Genomic DNA, 24,453 nt, shown 5'->3' on the forward strand with positions numbered 1-24,453 from the left:
TTTTTAGTATACTACTCTATCGATAGATGTCTTAGTATACTACTCTGTCGATAGATTTCTTGGTTGAAATAATCTACGCGGTGAACAGGGAATTGGGGTAGACTGGAGCGAATCGGATCGGTTCAGATTTAACAGCGATAAACTGATAGTTGAAAATGATATTTTTCATGAATTTCTTATTAAGCCCTTACACTTTGAGTTCTTTTCACAGTTCTTTTCTCGATAACTTTGTGTTATTAGAAACGAATTATTAGACATTCTAACCAAAGTATTAGAGAAATGAAACTGAAACGAGTTATTGAGTTCCTAAATATAATTTACAATTTTTAATCGAGAAATCTCGTTTTTTTATAAACACACTTAGCTATACTTCGCCAATTACCACAGCATTGAAAAAAATATTAAATTTGATTCGAATTGATTATCTATTTAAAATATATTACATAATAATATGATATCTGAATTTTTGTATGTATAGTCATATAAGTTGATCTCATTGAAAATTGCCATCACAATTCAGCTTTCAGAAGATTACTCGGCACGCAATGCGTTAAGCGCAGAGGAGCACAAAGCATAAACGATCAGCTGACTCCTCTAACCCAACGAATGCAACCAATATCCTTATCACCCGTTCCGTCCGTGATCCAATCACGATCGAGCTCGATCAACTCAAAAGCAAAGGACGAGGGATCTATCTTCGCCGATCTCGATGCACACAAGCAATCTTTGAACAGGCATCATCTGCCTCGTTCCTCCGCGTCACGTTTCCCGTCGACGCGATTACAACGGATCGCTCCGTGAAACTGATCGCGAAGCTTCCCTCCCGACACGCTCGCCACGTGCGGGCGAAAATTTAGGGGATGACGGTGGCAGAAGGATTCAACAGCTGTTACGTTCCATCAATTTGATCGCAGCTAGTCCGGTCGTTCGTGCGCCGAGAGGGAATGCGCGAGCGAGGCATTCGACGGATGATCCGGCTACGAAGCGGATCCTCCCTTTGTTTTCCTTGCCGCGCTGCTCGCAACCGAGGTTTACGCTGGCCATCAACTGTCCGGACCACGCCGCCGTGCGCCGGTGCAGCCCGCGGACACGCACAGACGCACGCGAGTGGACAGGTACGGGAACGAGCGTTGACGTTTCACCCCTTACCTGCTTCGCTGGGGTCATGATAGTCCGATCGAGCGATTTCGCGATGGCCCACGCCGCGATGAACAGCACCGGCATACCTGAAAATTGATTCGATTGGAGCGTTTGTACTGTTCTCTGTATTCCTGTGTTTCCCATTTGCATTATCTCTCTACTTTCTTGAACCTTTCGCTTTCTAGTTTCTGTTTTCTATGCTCAATGTTTTCTATTCTAGCGGATTTCTACAGAATGATCTCTTCTTTCGATAGAATATTGAATCAGCTAAACGTTAACGCTAAAACTACCGAGGAATTTCACTTCTATAGAAATTAGAATATGTTTCCTGAGATTCGAAGAGTGTTTTAGTCTTGCAGCTGCATTATTTTCTACTTTCTTGAACCTTTCGCTTTCTAGTTTCCGTTTCTATGCTCAATGTTTCCTATTCTAGCGAATTTCCGGTTCCTACGTATCTCGTGAATCTCATATTCTCGAGTTAGCTCTACACATGAATTTTTATACTACAGAATAGTCTTTTTCGTTAGAATAACGAACCAGCTAAACGTTAACGCTAAAACTACCGAGGAATTAGACCGACTTGTTCCACTTTTATAGAAATTAGTATATGTTTCTTGAGATTCGAATGGTGTCCCAGCATTGCAGCTATATAGATACATTTCATTGGACATCATTCTCAGACCACCGTCAATACTTGCGCGATAAGCATTCTAGAGTCAATTTGACTCGCCGGGTAGTTTCAGGGTTAATGTTGATTCGTTCTAGTCTAGTATCATGTCCGATCATCTATTTGCACGGGGGACCATTGTTATCCTCGTTCGGAAACTTTATCCTCCGTGATTTCCCTAGATCCTCGGATCCGAGGGAATCGCCGGGCAACGCGAGCGTTTTATTCTTCCTCTTGTTACACGTTTCTTTTACGGCAGCTCTGTCATTTCGAAACAAGGGCGGAACGATGAAGTGTGGACCATTACCCCAGCCGATGACAAGGAACAGCCTCAGCTTGACGTTGTTCGTAGTGAAAGTCTTCACGACCTGCAGGAACAGGTACAACCCTGAAACGAAGGGGACACGTTTTTCGCTCGGTTCGCTGCATAATTCATGCCGGTGGCAAGCAAGTTAAATCCCCCCGCCCTTCCGTCCCTCATTAAATCGTCCGCAGTTGATTAGCGTTAATTCGTCGCGCGACAGACGCGAGCAACGAGAGTTTTTCTCCGTTCCCTCCGGTTCTCCCCGCGCGACTCTTGATCCGGGGAAACGAACTGCGAGCGCTAAGCCGGCTAATTACCTTCCACGAACATCCAGAAGTAGTTTGTTAGTTGGAAATAGTTCAGCAGGGAGAGGAAGACGATGCAGGTCGGTATGTCTGGCTGCATGGAGACCTGGGAACAGTGATAATAATAATTATCAGTTAGCCGAGAAACTTCGGGACGTTACTAATATTGTTATCGTTATTATCTTGGAAATCTGAGAAGTATTAATAATAGTAATTAATAGTGACGTGGGATATTAATTATTATCGTTATCTGAGAAACTTCGGAACTGAGGTTGTAATGACTGTTGTCGTTGTTGTCTTGGAAATATAAAAATATTGATGATATTAATAATAGCGGTTAATAATAACAATAGTAATTATTATCGTTATCTGAGAAATTTCGAAACAGAGATAGTAATGACTGTTGTCTTTATTGTCTTGTAAATATAAAAATATTGATAATATTAATAATAGCGGTTAATAATGACAATAGTAATTATTATCGTCGTTACCCGAGAAACTTCAGAACAGTAATATTAACAACGATAACCACAACCACTTTTAATATTCAATTATTTCCGATTTCTAAAAACCGTCACGAGTTCTCTATTTGCCCGCGGCGCGTGACGCACGAACAATGAAACTGTATACAAACGTTATAGAACCGCAATATTTCTGAAATCCAGATAAATTGGAACTCCGAGTCAATAACTGTCTGTCAATCGTTCGGAATAAGATCGCTGCGCGAACGGGCCGGTTGAAATCGTTTCGTTTTATCCGACAGGCGTAAAATATCGCGGCAAAGGGCGCGGTTCGACCGAGAATCGAGAAACTGGCCAAGATGGCGTCCGCGACTGGTCGCGCGTTTATTTGGCTGTAGCGTAACGACCAGACCAAAGGCTGTTTGAAACGGGCGTGATTCCATTGGCGTCGCGCGGAACGATTCCCATCGTTCGCGTCTGCCTTTTAATTATCGAAAAACCCGGGGCCCCGACGGCCACTCAACGGCTGTAATTAATTTTCCTTCCCAGCCGACTCGTTAGCCTCGCTTTCGGGAATTTCGCGAGTAATGGAAAACGTTCCCGCGCTAATGTTTGCCGGTACCGCCAGGAAGAATCGTTTCCCCGGCTAATTGGCGACAATTAGCCCCTTTAACAAAGTGTTACGGACTGTTCGAGTCGTTCCGCGACCCTGTTCCTTTTCTTTGTACGCGATTTGACAATGATCACGACGTCGCTGCGAGTTTTGAATGCGTCTCGGGCAACCCGGACAAGCACCAACGTGTTTCGCGATTTCTGGAACGGTTTAACCCTTTGAACTCTGTAGGCTCCAATATTGCACCACTCATGGTATTAAATATTTGAATGAATCTTAAAAAAACTACCCTAGAATTATTAGATTTTCCATATATCCAAATTCTGCACTGAGAAGGAAAATAAAAGATCGAAGAAATGTTATAGCATTTTTCATTTTCGTTAGGAATACTGTACAAATTATATTGCAGTACATTTGTTTCAGTGGCGATACTCAGAATTATAAAATTTTATTCAATTCAATAGATCTAAAGAAACTATTGACACAAATGAAGCTGGAACGAGTCATTGAATCTCTTAAAATTAAAGAGAAAGTTATAAAATGAAAAATTCAATATGAAATGTTAAATAATAAAAGAATTCTGCCCTATAATTTATGCAAGATGTTCCCTCATATAAGTTGCAAATAATATTGTTAAATATTTCGTCAGAAAATAATGAATGTCTGTAATGAAGTATTGTCGAGTGGGAAGGGTTAATTAAATTCTCTTTATATAGAATACAGAATTGCGGCCGTCAGAAATGTGACACTGATAGCGAATTTGATAGCATCAAATTATCAGTTTGATTAATTGATCATTGATAGTGTACTATCAAATGTGTGGTTCGACAAATGGTTTGTAATTAGAAAACACTGCAAACAAGTTGAACAAGTTGAAAATTAATTTACTTATCGATCATTTCAATATTGTTATCAACTTTGAGAATTCAGCCGCCAGATGAGAAACTGTAAATTACTGCGCCGTTGTGAACCTGTTGAGAAGCTGCTGGATTTAGCGAGTTTCTGGACAGAGATTTCGAGATTAATGGGGAATTAGCGCTTTAACGAGTTCGAACGTCTTTCGTTGCAATCTGGCAGGCTGCCGGTGAATTGATGATAATTTATAATTAGTCTGTTTGTCGAGGCAAGCTGTTGGAACGTTGTCCACAATTAGAATCTTCTCTACGATGATTTACTTCCTTCTGATTCGTGTTCTCTGTGATAAAGTTTGCAATCGTTTCGAAAGATGATTCATTTTGGCTCGACTTGTACGAGATATTGTTAAGGTCGACTCTTTGTAAACGTCTTATGCGAGTTTAGTTCATTCGTAGGATGTTCCTTGACACGTTTTTAATTAGACACTTGTACGTTATCACGAATATCACGTGGCAGGTATCACAGTTTTGAAATCCAACTCCGCAGCGCAGAATTTAATTACTCTCATCAAGCACGAAGGATAATTTTGATCGCTTTCAAGTCACGCTGCGCAGGATTTATTAATATTGCATTAATACTCTGAATATTGGACCGCTCGAAGTTGGATTTTACAAGCGCGGAATCGCCGAGTCCTTTGTACGACCGAATTCATCGCGAATCGTTTCAGGAGTTAATCAAAACGATTTTATACGAATATCGATGGTCACTGTAAACATCTCGAAACAAGGACAATCATCGAACCTTACGATTCTTCTGTTTTATACGATGTTAATGTAATAATTTATATGATAATCACGAATAAATTGCGAATTTTAATTACCTCACGGTGAGTGTATACATCAAGGCTCGTGGAGATTTATATTTTCCATAAAATAATTAATTTCAGTAGATTAAAAATAATACATTAATCAATGAAAATAATATGAATTCAATAATATTCATTAAAAATATTAAACTGCATAAAATTTCTCACTTCATTTCCCGAGATATTCGTGAACAACCCGCAAACATCTGTAATCCAATATTTAATCGATTGATTATAATCAATATTAATTTTTATCTAAATCAATTAATCAATTGCTTTTTATATAATTATTAACCCTTAACATTCCAGATGGTTTTGTAATCTATCAGCAACTGCAACTAATTTTTATAGTATCCCTAGCACAAAATTTGAATATGTGAAAAATCTGATAATTTTAGGGTAGTTTCTTTGCTTCGTTAAAGTATCTAATACTATTCCTGCAATATTGGAGCCTACAGAGTTCAAAGGGTTAAACTTCGTGTAATTCATAAACAAGTGAAATATAGAAACAACTGTGTTTCTTAACTTGTATGTTCTATCATTCAGTTCGTCTAAAAATGTCGCGTATCACACATTGGAAAATATTAAAATGTTGGAAATTTCGTTTTTATATGAAGACACTTAGCTACACAACTTCGCTGATCATTACAATATTTGAAAAATATTAAACTTCATATGAATTGATTATCTATAACATTTTTCGATGATATGAATAATTATCGATTCTTAACGAATGTCCTTCTTGCCGAAAAAAGATATGCTGATTCCATGTGGCAGCAACAAGTGGCGGGTGTTTTAGTTCAGCGGCGACTTCTTTTTTTATTCAGGTTAAAAGCTTTTGAAACTCCGCTCGCTGTCGCGCCTTCTTGTTTTTTTTATTAACCCTCGGGGGCGGAGGAATCCCGACCGGAAATTAGGAGTGCTCTTCACGCGACAAATGCGGGAAATTTTTCTAATGAGGAACACGGAAACAAAAGAGCGCCGCTCGGGGAAGGAGCGGAAATGCAAACCGGATGTCGCACCTGTGTCACGTTGTTCAGGATCCACATTAGGTCCGCCAGGATGTAGGTGAGCATGAGGTTCGTGTGTATGTTGTTCCTGAGGCACCTCAGTTCCCTGAAACAAATATTTAGACTGTTAACATCGCCGGCCCTTAATAGTAAGTCAATAGGCTGTTCTAATTTTGGGACGAGTGTTTTGGAAAATGTGAATTTTAGATTTCGAGGAATTGAGGATATTTGAACGGTTGAATGTTTGGCTTCTGGAGGTTTGGGAATGAATTGTTTGACTGGAATCGCGGAAACTCGCGATACGAAGAAGAGAAAATGAAGGTAACGAGAACACAGTACCTGGTAGAATAATTTACATAGTTTTGAAGAATTTCTGTATATTTGATTATTTGAATATTTGATATCTGAAGATTTGATAATGAATTATTTGACCACAATCGAAACTCACGACGGAAAACAGTAAAATAAAGATAACGAGAACACAGCGCATAACGCAATAATTTACATAATTTTAAGCAGCAATTTGAGATTTGAAGAATTTTAATATATTTGAATATTTGAATATTTGAATATTTGAATATCTGAATATTTGAATATTTGAATATTTGAATATCTGAATATTTGAATATTTGAATATTTGAATATTTGAATATTTGAATATTTGAATATTTGAATACTTGAATATTTGAATATTGGAATATTTGATATCTGAAGACTAGAAAATAAATTATTTTACCACAATGGAAACTTACAACAAAAAAAGCAAAATAAAGATTACGGGAACACAATAACTAAATTTACATAATTTCGAAGAACGTGAACTTGAGATTCAAAGAATTCCAATATATTCGAACATTTAATATCTGCAAATATGATAATGAATTCTTCGAGCACAATCAAAACTCACGACAAAAAGAACAAAATAATCATAACGAGAACACAGTGTATAACGCAATAATTTACATAATTTTAAACAGCGATTTGAGATTTCAAGAATTTCAATATATTCGAACATTTGATACCTGCAAACTCGATAATTCGAGCACAATCGAAACCCCCCCAAAAAGAACAAAATAAAGATAACGAGAGCTCGGTATCTAACGCAACAATTTCCATAATTCCCCGTTACAACTCCCGGTGAACTTTCGCAGCGCCGGGGAATCGTAAAAAATCTCCGGAGACGAGCGATACGCGGTCGGTCCGTGCCGCCGCTTAGATCGCCGATCTTCCCCAAGTTCATTTCCCCGCGTCGCATTCCCCGCAGCAGTAAAAACTCTGTTCCACGGTTCCGTTAAATTGGTCGGTGATTTACCAGCCGAGATTCCCCGGCGTCCGCGCGAAACAATCCGCGGCGAACTTTCGGAATAAACGGGACGACGGTATATCTATCGCTTTATAAGCTCGTACATCAGATCCCGAGTTTTAAATAGTTTGATCCCAGTTTTGTCGCCTGCGAGAAGGAAGATAAACGACGAAGCTGGCCGGCTACTGGTTTGCGCCAAGTAATTTCGGTAGTGCAAGACCGAATTACTTCGCCGATCGGAGTAAAAGCTCCGGGAACTTCTACCGGTAATCAAGATGGATCCTCCGACGTTTCGTTGTCGAGGCGAACAAAGGACGTTTTTATTCGTTCTCTTATCAAAAAGTGCTTTCGCAGTGTTTGGCGATTCATTTCTCATAATGCGTTATCGCTGTTCTGTAATGCGACGTCGGATTCGTAATAAAATCGAAGGGAACATGGCAAATTTGAAACGTCGTTCTATTCGTTGCAAAGGGTTAATATCAGAATTTGCAGAAAATCGATAGATTAAACGATTATACATTTGCATAAATTATACATCGATTGCTTAGATAATTGAAAAAAGGAAACTACGTGCTAACTTCTTGCTATTCGAGTAATTGAATCATCCGTTTGCGTCTCAGCGTTCCAAATATGAAAATTTCATCTCGCCGAAATGCCGACATTCGTCCGCAAATGGTTAAATATTATATTATTGCGTGTTATTATATTAGATTCTGATATTTTCCCGTGAAAGGTCGATGTAAACCTGTCTTCGATTTTGGCCGCCAGGTCGGGCAAATATTCCAGTGTGCGCTATTGCGATTCTTATGCAAGACGAGACACAACGAACGAATGCAACTGGGAGGAGAGTCGCGATCTGGTTTTGCCAGCTGCATTAGCCTCTTATTCGAGTACGACACAGCCAAAGGAGCTTAACTATCGTTATCCCGTCGTCTTCGCCGTTGTTCCCGGCGAATTACCCCTGTTCCGAGGCAGGAAGTTCCGAGGGCTCGTTACTGACCTCTTTTGTTTGCGGCGACCGAGCTTCCGCTCTGTTTACGCGACACACTCGGTTCGACCGCAATTTTATTTATTTATTTATTAACCCTTTGTACTCTATATACTCAACTAGGCCGCCATTTAATTGTATGAATTGTTTTAATGAACGAATCTGAGGAAACTACGTTAACACTAGAACGATCCATTAAAATAACAGATTTTAGTTTCCTTATTTTGAGATTGTTTCGTAATTTTATTTATTTATTTACTAACCCTTTGTACTCTATAGACTCCGCTGCACTAGCATTTATTGTATGGAATATTTTAATGAACGAATCTGAGGAAATTTTACACTAGAGTTAACACTAGAATGACTTATTAAGATTACAGGTTGTAGTTTCCTTATTTCATAACTATTTCCTAATTTTATTTATTTATTTATTAACCCTTTGTACTCTGTAGACTCCACTGCACAGCCATTTATTGTATAGGATATTTTAATGAACGAATTCGAGGAAACTACGTTAACACTAGAACGATCCATTAAAATAACAGGTTTCAGTCACCTTATTTCACAATTACCGGTATTTTCAAAGTACTTAATATATAAATTGATTCGAAAAATAAATAGTTTCACGTAGATACTATAACAAACGCCTGAAGCAATGGAATAGAAATTTGTATAACCTTCACCGAATCTGAACGGACTAATTGGAAAGTTTCAACGAACCGGCCAATGAACAACTACGACAGAACGAATTTTCCCCTGAAAAATCACTTTTCTCCTTTCAAAACCTATTTCCATAAAGAACCAAAGCATTCATTTACAATATCGATTTCCACCGTGACACGGAACACGTGCCAATTAAATCCCGCGTAAGGCCTCGCGAAAGCCACACGTCTGACTCGAGATTTAGCAATTCTATCAGTTAATGAACTCGCGGACGGAAAAATGAGATTATAAAAGGAGAAATTTAGAATTACGAGAAAAATTTCATTTCATCGCGAGAGAATTATTCGATGAAAATTCACTCGGCATTCGATAACGGCTCTTTGTGCAATTTCTCTCGGATTTTTCGCCCGCCGGAATTTTCATACTTTCCCGCCGAAGGTAAATTCGCTTCAGCGTTTTCCCTTTGTTCGTGTTCCTTAAATTTCCTGCCGCCCCCCGTAACGGCCTCCGTTTCCGCCCTCGACTCGCGTCACTTGCGACGGCGCGTTCGTCTCGAGGTTCGAGTATTCGTAAGGGTCGTTACGCGTAGTGTCGCGGAGAAGGGAGGGGGAGGGAGGAGAAAATTCGAGTTTCCCACGGTTCACCGCGCGGGAATTCAACTATTGTCCCGGTTTCGGTGTTTCTGTTTGCTCTTCGTTTTTCACGCAGCCCCATTATCCACGGGAAATATTCAGCGGCACGGTTCGATTGATCGAAACCCGAAATATCCCGTTCCATTCCTGTCCACCGAATCGTCCGTCAATTTTTACGTCCTCGAAATACCACTCTTTCCTTTATCTGACTTAAAATTAAAGCTTAAAACTCTGGTCAATTGTTAATCGCTGCAATCTGCATCGTTCTTATCTAATTACCAAATCTTTACGCCACGATCGTTCTCTTTCCTGGATTCAGCATGCGTTACCAGTTAGAAGCTGACCCGGACGGAACAGTAACTTGAATATAACTTTAACTTGAATATAACTTAATATTTTATTTGAAAAATCAATACAGTTCATAAGCAAACTATGATCCAGTAAACTGTTAATACTCGTAAAGTCTCAATGGAGTATCTGTTAACAAGTAATAAATTGAATCGACGAACGGTAAAGTCGAATAGAATACAATGCCCAACGAACTTCTTTATTCTTTTGATCCAGTCTTCTTCCAATCTGTTTTACTCAGTTCAAAGGGCAGCCTCCATGATTTACGAAGAATCTTGTAGCTTCGCTCGGAAGATATTCACAGCAAGTTACATCCTTAAATGTATAGTAGTTAAATATCTTATTATCGTTAGAGCAAAACACACAAAATGATAAAGATACAATATTAAATCATTTGATTGACTTCGCGTTATTATTATCGCGCGCTCATCTTGCTCAATATGCATTAGGTAGCATTGTTTGTAATATACAAATCTTTTCAAATAATCGCCGTTCAATTGCACGAACTATTGTAATTCGATTTGGCTGTGGGTCACCGGTGACCCCCATGGCGTTCAACGTGTTAATGTCACAGTACTATCGGTCCTAGATAAGAAGTAAATCGCAAGGCAAAGGGTTAAGTACTTTGTGACGCGATAAAGAGGCGAAGGGCAGGAGCGTCGCGCGATATTTCGTTCCCCGCGCTGGTCATAGTTCATTCCGGCTGCCTGGCTGCACGGCAGCATAGCGACGTCAATAATTTACCGCCGGCTGGAACCGCGGGATCCACCTCGGAAGCGTACGATACAAATCCCGACCGTGCTTAATAAAATATCCGACGTTCCACGGATCCGGCAGAATTCGCGTTTCCCCATAGCTTCGAGCCGTGTTTCCGGTGAACCGCCGCCGCCGCGTGTTACCTCGCGACCCCGGAGCTCAGCTTCTGCTCGATTCCGTCACGGCAGCTGACACGCGCGCCCTTTAACCCCTTTGCCTACGATTTCTTTCTCAACTCTGATCGATACGGCGATTTTGTCATTAATAATTTATTGGAAAAGAGAAAAATTCTATGTTATGCCTATATTTCCTTTTAACACTAGGTTTACGAGCACTTATTGTACAGTTTATTCTATTGATATTCGTTCATTTAGATTTTGGAAATTGTAGATGTAGAAATAGACAATCAGGATTCATATTCATGTAATTGGATCAACGAAAACCGATTGAAACATTTACCAAATAATGCTTATAAAATTCAATCTGCGTCAAATTGACGCGTTCCGTAAACCTAGTGTTAAGTATAATAGTTACTTTGAACTCGATTGAACTGAATAATATATATATTTGTTGAATCATGTTGAAAATCTTCACCACGAGTCTCACTCGTAGGGCAAGGGGTTAACACGACGAACGCCACGGTTTCATAGAGCAAAAAATGAAATGGAAAAAATCAGATATTGAATCATTCGATTGAATTGCATTATCGTTGTACATTCGTCTATCTGAACGTCGCCGCATTAAGTAGCATCATGTAGAATATAGAAATATTTTCAAATGATCATTTAACCCTTTGTGGACGAAGATTCTCCGAGATATACAAAACGTTCAACAGATATCTATCTTGTTAAACGTCACTGTATTAGGTGGTATCACTTATAATATAGAGAAGTTCTCAAATAATCATCGTTTAATCGAATGAACCATAGTAATTCGCTTCGGTTGAAGTCACCGGCGACCCCCGCGGCATTCAGCGTGTCAAGCGACAATATTTATAAATGAAATTTCACGAAAGGAGCATCCGAAAGCGAAACAAGCCAAGAATAGAGGCACGCGCCAGCAACAGCCAATCAGCGGGCCATTCAGTTGCAAAAGAAGAAGCGTTCTCTATTGTCGAGACACAGTGTCCCGTTCAGTGGATTCGAATGGCGGGGCGATTCAGCCAGAAATCGATGGGCGAAATTCCTAACCGAATTGGCTTCTGTGCATAGCCAGCCGAGCATCGACGCTGCACGCTCGGGTGCTCGACAGTGAAATTTTCTCGCCGCCGCTCCGACGAACGAAGAAAACGACATTTCACGTCGCACCGGGCTCCTAATCATTTATTAAGCCGGCAGTTGCCCGGAACACGGTGTTTCCACGCGGGAAATCGAGCTCGTCCGATAATCCGATACCGGGAACGAGAATTCGACCTATTCTATTCCTGGCGCTACGACCGTATCTTTTCTGGTACTTTGTTTACAGCTGTAAACATGCTTGTAAAAGTAAATGTTTGATTCAGAATAGATCGAAGACGAGGCTGAAGGCTGACGGACGTTGATCTGCGTCGAAATATTCTTGCCGTTTCGATGTACCGTGGACTATGCTGGAACGGCGAGAATTATTTACGTGGTTTACGGGAGATTTGTAAAGGGCCGTTCACACGGAAGAGCCGTTATCGAGGGTGAGTGTGCTTCTGTTCTTTATTCTGGGAATGTTTAACCGCTCGCGCTGGAAATGAATTGAGAAGTTTGGCAAAGTCTCCTGCGATGAATTTTGTTTTTACCTATTTTACGCTGATATTGTACGACGGAATATTTAATTTCGAGATTTGATAAAGTCTTGAGCGAGTAATTTGGTTTTTATGTTTCACATGGATATGTATACTTATTTAACACTAGAACTACGTACCAGTCAAAATCACTGGTTTCGATTACTTTGTTTCACAATTATTGATATCTTAAAAGCATTGAATATTCGAAATGATCTTGAAAATAAATAGCTTTGACTTGAATACTGTGATGAACGTCTGAAGAAACCGAAAATAATCTATTAAGCATTTTGTATTTTTTCCCTCGCGCAGCAGTGCGGATATTATATCGTTAATTTTCGCTAAGTCTCGCCCTCGTTTTTATCAATGTCGGCTGGGAGTTTTATTCTGATATTTATGGTAGCCTCCCTTGGCGGGAAGACATTCCGGAGAACGTTTCCCTCTGGCGGCAACGGTGATGATAAAGGCGAAACGATTATATCTATCCTTGATACTCTCCGGCATGACGGAAAATTCAACCGAGATCTCCGCGTCGCGAGATTCTCCGTTTTTATGTAGAAACTTTTGAATTAGATCAGTGTAGTTGCACTCGTAGTTTCGAATAGTTTGATTGTAAACGTAATAGGCTCTAGAGGTTCGGACATTGTTGAACGTCTGTTACAAGTTCGACGATCTAATTGGTTAAGAATATTTCTGTTTCGATTGATCTATGATTCAATGAATGTTAGGCATGAATCGTAATTCCAAGTCGTAAATTGTAAAGTATTAAATATCAGGTTTGAATTGTAGATTAGAGTAGAAAATTTCAAAGTTGTAAATGTTGGGTTTGAACCGTAGGTTCGAATAATGAACGCAAACTTGTAAATGTTAGGTTTGAACAGTAGATTCCAGTCGTCAATTGTATAGTCGTAAATTCAAAGTAATAAATATTGAATTATAAATTCGACTTGTAAATTTTAAAGTATTAAATATTAGATTTAAACCATATATTCGAATAAAGAACGTAAACTTGTAAACATTAAGTTTGAACAGTGACTACTAGTGGTCAACTGTAAACTTGTAAATTCCAAGTAATAAATACTGAATTATAAACATTACATGTAAATTGTAAAGTCGTAAATATTGAACTATTGTAAAGTAAATTGTAAAGTATTAAATATTAGACTTAATCCGTAGATTCAAATAATGAACGCAAAGTTGTAAATATTATGTTTGAACAGTGACTTCCATTAATCAATCGTATACCTCTAAATTCCAAGTGATAAACATTGAATCACAGATTCGACTCGTAAATTGTAAAATATTAAATATTAGATTTAAACCATACATTCAAATAACGAACGCAAAGTTATAATTATTAGGTTCGAACAGTGACTTCCACTAATCAATCGTAAACTTCTAAATTCCAAGTGACAAACATTAAATCACAGATTCGACTCATAAACCATAAACTCATAAATATTACGTTTCTAAAGAAATACTTTGGAACGATACGAATGTCTTACTTGCAGTAGAGGAATATCGAAACAGCGACGACCAGGGTGAACAGAGACAGGCAGTAGCCGACGAAATAAATCGTCGTCGAGATGATCTCGGTGCCGCCCTCCACCGACGTCTCGTGCATGTCCCGGCAGAAGCTGTAGTTCGAGTAGTTGCTCCATGTCCCGTTCGTCCAGCACCAGCGGCTCACGTTCTCTGCAAGAACAAAGGTCACGCGGCGCGCATTAATATTCACGGTTTAATGCGCGATTTTTCAACCGACCCCCGCGGGACGTATAATGACTTTATTACCGGCGAAACGGACTCCCGGGGACGTCAGACGGAATACGGAACGCGATTTTCTTGCCCGAGGCGTCACGAGAGCTGTCCTCCCAGCCGCAATGAGAATTCGAAACGAGTTAATCCCTCCTTGAAACGGATTTTTGCTTAACGAACCACTCGGTAATTATGTTTCCACCAGTCCTTATTAATTATTCATTGTCCACGGAACGCAGTGTCGCTTCAGTCTTCGAAAACTAATGATCATATCATCCGACTACTGCAACGAACATTTTCCGACAATTGGAAAGCATAATGTATAATATAATTATTATGATTATTCGAATGAAACCTTGTTCATTGAAACAATACTCAAGATAATCTCTCTGTCCTTCGAACCTTCGATTACTGAGTGTTAATATCGGTCTCTTTCAAATTTCAATCACTTTAAATTTCAACCTCTTGCAAAGATGTTTTTATTCTAACATGACGTTTTATAGACGTTAATGATGTTGCGTTACATATGTTAGATTGTTTATAAACGTATCATTTTAAACAAAATGATTAATAAACGAAATTAGCGTACATATCCGCGTAAAACAGGAAAACAACATTCTTCGCGCAAGATTTAATCTCTGAATCTATTTCCAGCGCAAACGGTTAATAATCGATATAAAAACGATATAGAAAGCACTATCTGAATCTACGACGAAATGATAAGAAAAACCATGGAAGAAACTTTTCCCATAGAAGTCTTCGTTCCCAAGATAACTTCGAAAGTTCGCGCACGCATTAGCATCCGCAGTAAGTGGATACGGTCGGCCACGATCAGACGAGCGCGGCGCGTTCTGCGAACGATCAAACGCGATTATCTCGAGAACGAAGCGTCGCACGGGAAAACAATGTCGCACGTTTCCGACAGATTTTTTCATGCAGAATCGATTGTCGATACGCTTTACCCGCGCCGGTGTCCGTGGACAGGCTCAAAGGGCGGAGACTCGTCGGGGATCGTGACGTTAGCTGTCGACCGCGTTCCGAATTCCCTTTCAAGGCTTGCGTTTTCTAATTCCGGATTCGAGCGTGACGGCGACACGCTCGAATTGAACTCCCCGGTCCCTCTTCTGGCGGGAGAAAGCAAACCGGAACGTTTTCAATATCTCTTTTACTGTTTTCGACGGTAACGAAGCGTGGTGGACGCTCGGCCGGCTGGTCGTAATTTTCCCACTCGCCTCGAACTCTCAACCCGCAATCAATATTTCGCCGCGCGTAACGTTTAAATATAAATGTCAGGAGTCCCGACGCCGGAAGTGAACTGGACCGCGAACGTTTCCGCAAATAATCCGCGCGTTGAATAACTGCATCGACGATCTGGGAAACGGTTAAACGAACGTCATCGCGCGGTAACGTCTTTTTGTCTCCGTTGGTGGACGATATTGATGATTCAGAGTAAATAACGAGGTAATGATTATGATTGTGTATTAGTAAAAAGATGTAACAGAGACTACGCGGAATGATATTGATACGCTAACATAGAACTCGCTTGTTGATCACAGCAAAAATTCAAGCATTCCCACTTGCTTTTAACCCTTTGCACTCGAGAGGTGACCCTCAGTCACCACTTGATTTGATTTGCAAAATTATAAAGTCTTATATATAATATTAAGCTTTGTATGATGCATCGATATATGGAATATCGAAATAAAATAACTTTCCTTCTTAATTTATATATGTTTTCTCATTAATTAGTTTCAAAGGACATCGTCTGTATCTCATCAGAGAGTATTGAATACTTCTAGTAAAAAACATTCGAGTGCAAAGGGTTAATAATTTTCTATATTTGTTGAATACGCAGGTTATTACGATTCCCATACAAACAATTCCTTTCGCGATGCAACCTCGAACCACGCCAGCTTCGTTTTCTGAAAATTAGTCGGTACGCAATGTAACATTATTTCCACCGAAGCTGTCAACTTCGAAATTTTCACTTAAAATTATCTTCCTAGTTTACTCGTATATTTAGAACTAATTTTTCGACTCCTTCAGGAAAGATTATAAAATTAACTATGGGAAATGTCGAGAATTCAATTGAGGAAAAATGATTAAATTGAGAATAGAATTATCAGTGAACATTTCAAAAGGTGTCTATCAACATCTTCGTGGATGTATTGTTGTTATTCTATGCGTGCATCAGTTTGCAGAATATGGTAAAATATTTTTGTAGCTTCGCCTGACGGTGTGCTAAAAGTGTATGGCTTGCGAGCGGGAATATCGGGCCGAAATGCCACCGAGCACAAAGGGTTAAAAATTCAGCAGCCCCCTCGCATTTTCAGTTTCTAAATATTTGCTCTGCGTACATCAAAGAGCTATTAAATCGTTTTAATTGAAAGGCGTTTTTTCCATAACAAAACTACACGGTAAAATTTCGAAGTCCAATATTTAATATTAAAACCAATATATAATTCATCAATGTATAAAATACTAAAACAACCTTTATCACCGTTTATACACCCAAACGATTTTAAATAAAAATCGTCTCACTTCTATAACATAATCAATATACCACGAAACAGGATAGAAAATATTGTTACAATCTTCATAAAAACAAATTTAAACGGTTTTTGTGATTTCCCTCGCTAAACATAATGTTAACCCCTTACCATGCTTTTCCAACTGTCGATACAACTTCGTCATTTATTACTATTGTGGAAAGAGAAGAATTCTATGCATGTTCTATGTCCACGTTTGCTCTATAATATAATCATTGATAACAGAAGAATAATACCTAATTCTAATTCAAAGTAATCGAGTAATATTTGTTTGTTGAATTCTATTTAAAACCTCTCTATTTAAAAAAATTAAACACCGGACACGATTCTAAATAAAATTCGTCTCACGTCAATAACATAATCTACACGACCGAACAGAATCTATTATCATAACTATCACAATTCCCACAAGAATCGCATGTTAACACTTTCACGTTCGGTGACACCAACGTGGTGCCATTTGCATCCCGTTTATTATTTGCGGTGACCTCAACGTAGTGCTATTGGAAATCACACGTATTACACGTATTACACGTATTACACGTATCATTTAATAAAAAGCAGCCAAGTTTATTACATTATAATGAATTTTATATTTCATATTCGTACACTTTAATGAACAACTTTTCAAAAGCTTCCAGCGACAGAGAAGAAAATTTCTATGAACCGTGACATGAAAGTGTTAATCACGTTAAAAGCTCGGTCGTCCAATTGCCAGCGAAACGTAATCGAACCCTTATCTTTCCATTATTCGCGCAGCGAACGGCCAGCCGTGAAATCGTCGTTCCAACGTCGGCGCGGATCACCGGGCGACATTTATCCGGACCGTCACGGATCTCGGTCGACGTTTGCATTATTCAGGGCCGGCCGAAAGAAAGTGTCGGCCGAATCGATAAGCCGGGAAAGGGCCGGAAAGAAGGACGGCCGGCGTATAAACAGCCTTTTCTTAATTTACATCGGCCGCTTTCGGTCGCCGGTTGTCGTCACACGGCGAGGTCGGTGGATGATTAATGAGAGAACGACGCGCGAAGCGGGCAGAAACGAAGACCCACCTCGAATGTTCCCCCACCGCCGTTCCGTCGGACCTCGAAATCAACGTCGCGAATTAATTAGGGGCTCCCGAGATCAAAGAGGACTCGAGGATCCCGCGGCGCTCAATGGAGACGCGCAGCGCTGCGCAGGACCCGGGCATTACGGAACGGTGAAGTGTAATCTGATTACTCGTCGTTGATGACGATTAAATGGTAACGGCGCTGCCATACAGGCGCCGACGAAACTTGTTGCACTGCGGTATGCTGATTAGATTGTATCAACGGGGAATCGCGCTTTCTCGAGGTCCCGTTTCCGGGGAAATCGTTACTCTGTACTTTTTACGTGTTGTCCGTGTTCCCATATTTCATATTTTCAGCATAGTTTTAGCTTTATTTTATTAAATACATATATTTATTCCGAGCTCTCGATTACTCGAGATCCACCCTTTCGTTATTTATACTATAGTAACACTATAATATGTACAGTTATTTTGTTTGTTAAACGTTCTGTATAGAATGATACATTTCGAAGTAATCTAATTGTCCGTGTTGTTTCCATATTTCATTAAATACACATTAAATTCATGAAGATCCACCTTCTCATTATCTATAATATAGTAACCACTATAGTATCCCTAGCGAAAGTGAAAAATGCTGCAACATTTCTTAGATCTTTTATTTTCCTTGGTGCAAAATTTGTATGTGTGAAAAATCGAATAATTGTAGGGTTTCTTTGATTCGTTAAAATATCTAATATTATTCCTGATGCAATATTGGAGCCTACAAAGTTCAAAGGGTTAATACTTTGTTTCTATGTGAACGTTAATGAAATTCATTGGATACTAAGTTGTTTGGGATTAATAGAGTTTGTTCCGTATTGTGTGGACGATTTTGGTGTATCGAAGTAGATTGTAGTTTAGAACTTTTAGTTCTAAATTTGAAATTGTAGTTTTAGAACATTTTAGTTAATGAATATTGAAGGTTGCTTGTTTCATTTGTTTGTTTATTTTTAAGACATTTCAACGAAGGAAAATCGTTACTAGCAGGAACAAGAGGAATAAGACAAACAGTTCCACTGTTGCCAAATCTCGCGGTGTAATAAACCTGACGGCAGCTAAAGCGGAAACTCTACACGATATTATACCACGAAACCCGAACCTAAGGACACTGAACTCGAGGAAAATCGAGACCGTCGAGAAGCCGGGCCATAATCAAGCGAAGGTACCGAGGATTTCCTCGGAACGGCCGCGAGAGGCGATAGAGAGAGGAAGCCCGTCGTCTCGGATGTACCGGCCCGCCATTTTCTTCGCCGGCTCGGGGCTAATTTTCAAGGGAACGGAGAAACAGCCTCGGAATCTTGAGAGCATTCTCTAACGTTCCTTTTTTTCGTGATTGTTCGCCGAGAGGTTCGAGCAACGTCGAACCGGGGTTGTAAAACTGTGTTCTTGGATCCGAGGGAATGGGGAATCTTCTTTGGGATTCTGGGAACGTTTCTTTTGCGATTGTCCGTTGACGGCACTGGAAAAACTAGGGCGAAAGCTGAACAATACTGAACTACATCTGAAAATCACAGAAAACTTCGAAACAAAATTTTGGTATTCTGGAAATATGCCTAATTTTAATGTGCCTTCACAATTATTTATGAAAGTGGTATAAATCATATATGCTTCTTTTGTTTCAATTTAGTTCAAAATAATTTTTTCGCCATTGTCCATTGACGGGCTTGAAAAAACTAGGACGAAAGCTGAACAATACTGAACTACATCTGAAAATCACAGAAATCTTGGAAAGAAAATTTTGATATTTTGGAAATGTGCCCATAATTATGAAAATTGTATAAATCATATATATTTCTTTTGTTCTAACCCTTTGCCCTCGAGAGGTGACTCTCACTCACTTGATTTCATAAAATGAAACTATAAAATTTGATATTTAATACTGTATCTCGTATAACTCATCAATTTGAAAAATATTGAAATAAAATAGCTTTGTTCCTCAATATACGTATTTCTTTCCGAGTTAGTTTCACAAAATATCGTATTTATCTCATCAGAAAATGTTAAAATATTTCTAGTGGAAAACTTCCGAGTGTAAAGAATTAATAGTTCAAAATGAGATGTAAAATAACTGATACACTCATTTGTTTTCAATTTGGAGTTAGACCACTTCCAAATGTAAAATGTTTAATAACGTAACTAAGCTGATAATATAATACAAGGATTGCAACGTGAAATAATTAACAACAGTTTCTACTTTTCTTCACTACAAAAGAACAACTCCACGGAAAAACGGTCAAAATTTCCATAAACGCGTTAAACGTATTCCATCCAACGTATTCCAAAGTTTATTCCACGCTCGTTATTGTTTCATATCGACTCGGCTCGAGGAAGCTCCGATTGATCCAATGAATAATATTTAAATCGTCGCACCGTGAGATTTAACTCGATAGACGACCGGCGAGCTCATTACCGTTAAAACGCCTCGTGAATATTGGACGTCCGCTGATTGCTCCGATGAAAATTCTTTGTAGGCAAGATTTAACGACACAACTTTTTCGACGTAATTATCGCGCGATAACGAGAGATGTAATTAACGCTGATTCTTGTAATTATTTAAGAGATTACTCGGCTTCTTTAATGCACCTCCGGCGCGCCGTCCGCGGAGTATAATGGCAACGACGCGATCGGCGAGTGTTTTTTTTGTTAGAAATTCTTAATTACTATCATCTTTCACGGGGACCGAACGGACGATAACTTTTTCATCGATGGGAGACTGCATTTTTCATCGTCTAACCAGGTCCCTTCGCGCGTCGCACTTTATTCTCGCTTTGACATTGATAGAGCTCGAGGAACGGTAAACTCTGGCGTCCGCTGGCGTCTTGTGAAAATATGCAGAGGATAAAGTGTTTGACGATCTATTTCGCCCGTTGGGTATCTCGAATCTCTGGGGCGCGATCTTCCGGAATATCCTACCGGTTTCCGCTTAACACGTCCGGTGAGAGGAATTTCTGGTTATTCGCGGAATCTTGTAGAAACTGCGAAGTTACGTTTGTTGTATTCTTATTGATTTTTCGGTTTAAAATACGTGGCAGTGAGAAGTAGATTTTTTCCGAGATTGTTAACTTCTTGGTCTGTGATTTCTTTCGCAACTCTGATCGATACGAGTGCTTTGTTATTAATAATTTATTGGAAAAATAGAAAAATTCTTTAAGTATAATGGTTACAGAGGAATAATATTTACTTTGAATTATAATGAATTGAGGAATATATATATTTGTTGAATCGTGTTGAAAATCTTCACGAGTCTCACTTATTTTAGGACTAGGGGTTAAAGGTGACGTCTGAAATGGATCACTTTTATTTGTTCGGTAGTTCTAATGTGAAGAAAGAATTGTAATTTAGATTTATTAAATAGGTGGCACTATCGTTGTTATAACTATAATTTATAGGTTGTTCGAATGTAATTATAACTTGTAGGCAAACTCGATTATAACTATAATCTATAGGCAAATTTAATTATAGCTGTAATTTGTTGGCACATTTAATTGTAACTATAATTCATAGGTTATTGAATTATAATTATAATTTATAGGCGAATTCAATTATAACTACGATCTATAGATTATTCAGGTATAATTGAATGCGCACAGAAGCTAATAAAGTGCTCAGACATAATTATAATTTATAGGCAAATTTAATTATACTTATAACCTATAGATTATTCAACTACAATTATAATCTATAGGTAAATTAAATTCTACCTATAACTTACAGATTATTCAACTATAATTGAATACGCGCAGAAGCTAATAAAATACTCAAATAAAACGCACGACGATCCATAATCCGAGGATTAACGATTCGAAATTTTGCGGTTTTCTCAACTTGTATACCCAGCGCATATTTTACTGACGGAGCAATGCACCGTTTATAATCCCTAATTCCCGGTAATACAGAATAATTCCGATCTAAGCTGCTTCGGGAGCCACGATCGATAGCACTGTAACCTACGCGCCTGTTCTGTGACTTCAGATAAACGCCGCGTCACGTCATAAACAAGTTGTCGTCGAATCAACGAAATGAGAATATAACTTTTTCATAATCCACATTCTTTCTCGTAATCCTTCCACCAACACGAAGATCGTGACACGAGCAAAAATCGAATTTGTAAGTTAAAATTACAAAAGGTGTCTTTTGACAGCTTCGGTGGAAATAGTGTTAGTGCTCCAAATATGAAAATTCGGTAACGAGAAATCTCGTTTTTATATAAACACACTTAGCTATGCAACTTCGCTAATTACCACAGCATTGGAAAAAATATAAAATTTCATTCGAATTGATCATCTATTTAAAATATATTACACAACAATACGATACCTGAATTTTTTTATAGATAGTGATACAAGTTGGCCTCAGTGAAAATTGCCATCACAATTCAGTTTTCTGAAAATTAGCAGGTCTTGGTTAGGTCTTAACCCATTCGAGACCAGTTGCAAATCGTGTGCACAATAATAATAATAATGAGCATTTATCAATTATTCCGAGTAAAGTAGCCGTCGAAATAAAACTTTTTTTTAATTAACAGTATCTGTAAAGTATAGAAAAACAAAATAAACATACCAACAAGAAAATTGAGTTTTTATGACTATCGTCTAGAAATTTAAAAAAAATTTAATTGGAACACCCCGTGACAGAATTTCGCTCCTCGTGTTCGAAAAAAATCGCCGTCTCGAATGGGTTAAGAATTCGTTCGATCGGTGGCTCTTCATTGCGATACACGGCCTGTCGAGTGTCTCCGGGAATAACCGGAGATTCACGAGCTGAAAACACGTTAATCCGCAGGCAGCGTTAAGTCAGCACGGTTGACAAGATCGTACATTAATTATCAGGCCGCGCCCCTCGGATGTAAGCGTAATTAAAGTGGGACGTAATGAGTTGTTTATCCTTTCGTTCGCCTGATCCTCAGATGTAATACGATGACACGGTTCTTACCAACAAACCGTAAACGAGAATTTCTAAAACATTGTAATGCTACTCGTTCACTTGGCAGTGAATACTCGAGATACTTCTATTCGTACCGATAATTCGACTTTTTTGAAGTTTATATGGATGCTTGAAGCTTTAATTATATGAGCCTCGATTTTCCTATTGGTTTTGGGTTTAGCGTTATTATTGAATATTATTATCATTACTATACGTATCACTAATTCTTGTGATCACTAGAATGAAGGCATTGATTTATCATAGATTACTTGTGTGAAATGAAAAGTAGAGAAGTTTGATATAGTTACGTTTGTAATGTTTCGGGAGTAAAATTTCGAAAGATTTGAAGGCTGTAATTAATTACCTTCATTTACGAATGGTTCAGTTATAATTTTGTAATATAGATTGGCAAAAGAAAGTGACAAATGAATTTTGTAGTCTGGCGATCGATAGTTATTGTCACTTTCTTTTACCAATGTATATTATAAAAACATAATTAATCACTTCCATTTGCAAAAGTTTCAATTCTAATCTCACAACATACACTGGCAAAAGAAAGTGCCAATTAAACTTCCGATCGTCAAACTACAAAATTCATGTCACCGAAGTATTGCACATAAATGTACAAGGTTCCCCTTTAACGACATAATCGTCCGAAATTTAATTCTAAAGATCGACGCGTGAACAGCTCTCGTTTAACGAGATCCGTTTCGTCGGGTACTTAACAATCGAATATATTTCGCGGGGAATCGCATTTATCAACGACGCGTCACTAATTTCGTCACGGAATATACGCACAAATTACGCGCGGGGGTGCCGAACGAATGGGAAACGCGTGAAAGTGCGCGCGTCAATCAATACATTAACCAGATTGCGGGGTGGATTCGCCACCCTTGGGGATAAAAACCATTATTTGACAATGGTTACCCGCGCGCCTACCGAATTCGATTCTTCTCGTTAACGGCGCCGATCACGGGGAGGGTCGCAGGTGCTTCCACTCTCGATTCGAGGGTCGAACCTTCGAATTCCACGGGATTGCCACTGGAGGCGAACTGTCGAGCCGATTAGATTTCATTCTTGTCAACTGTGTGGTTGTAAAGCACTCGAGATCGATGATCCCACTTAAAGGATCGAATCCTACGACTGTCACGAACACTTCTGAGTATATGCTGATTTTTTTTTAATCACGCAATGTTGGGACTAAGAATTTCAAAAATAGGAGGTATAGAATTGCATCTAGTTCGAAATTTTCGGTTCACTGAGAATCGTTGCACCTTTAACCCTCTGTGGACGAAGATTCTTTGAAATATACAAGACCTTCAGCAGGTAAAGCTGAATTATATATCAAATGCCTAATTAATATTGTAGGATTAATTCGTTAAAAATCCCCCGTGTTGCCATGATAGGGAATAAAAAGAAAAGATACACCACCCAATGTTGGGACTAACAATCTCAAAAATACAGGGCATAGAATTG

General features: G+C 38.9%; 1 protein-coding gene across 3 annotated transcripts in view; it reads right to left on the reverse strand.

Annotated features, from left to right (window-relative positions):
• Positions 1-24,453, reverse strand: part of Dh44-R1 (Diuretic hormone 44 receptor 1) — a 106,807-nt gene that overhangs the window by 5,141 nt on the left and 77,213 nt on the right. For 2 of the 3 annotated variants that reach the window (XR_012999638.1, XM_076371809.1), the window contains exons 3-7: positions 14,166-14,355; positions 6,233-6,326; positions 2,429-2,522; positions 2,115-2,195; positions 1,150-1,226 (exon numbers count right to left, since the gene is read on the reverse strand). Coding sequence is in view for 2 of the 3 variants with exons in the window: in XM_076371809.1 (XP_076227924.1) it covers positions 1,150-1,226; positions 2,115-2,195; positions 2,429-2,522; positions 6,233-6,326; positions 14,166-14,355 (536 nt within the window). In the remaining variant the exon portion in view is untranslated. The remainder of the gene's footprint in view (positions 1-1,149; positions 1,227-2,114; positions 2,196-2,428; positions 2,523-6,232; positions 6,327-14,165; positions 14,356-24,453) is intronic. The other variant, XM_076371810.1, reaches the window with a different exon arrangement.

Source organism: Nomia melanderi, chromosome 11, assembly GCF_051020985.1.
Source record: "Nomia melanderi isolate GNS246 chromosome 11, iyNomMela1, whole genome shotgun sequence".
Taxonomy (NCBI): Eukaryota; Metazoa; Arthropoda; class Insecta; order Hymenoptera; family Halictidae; genus Nomia; species Nomia melanderi.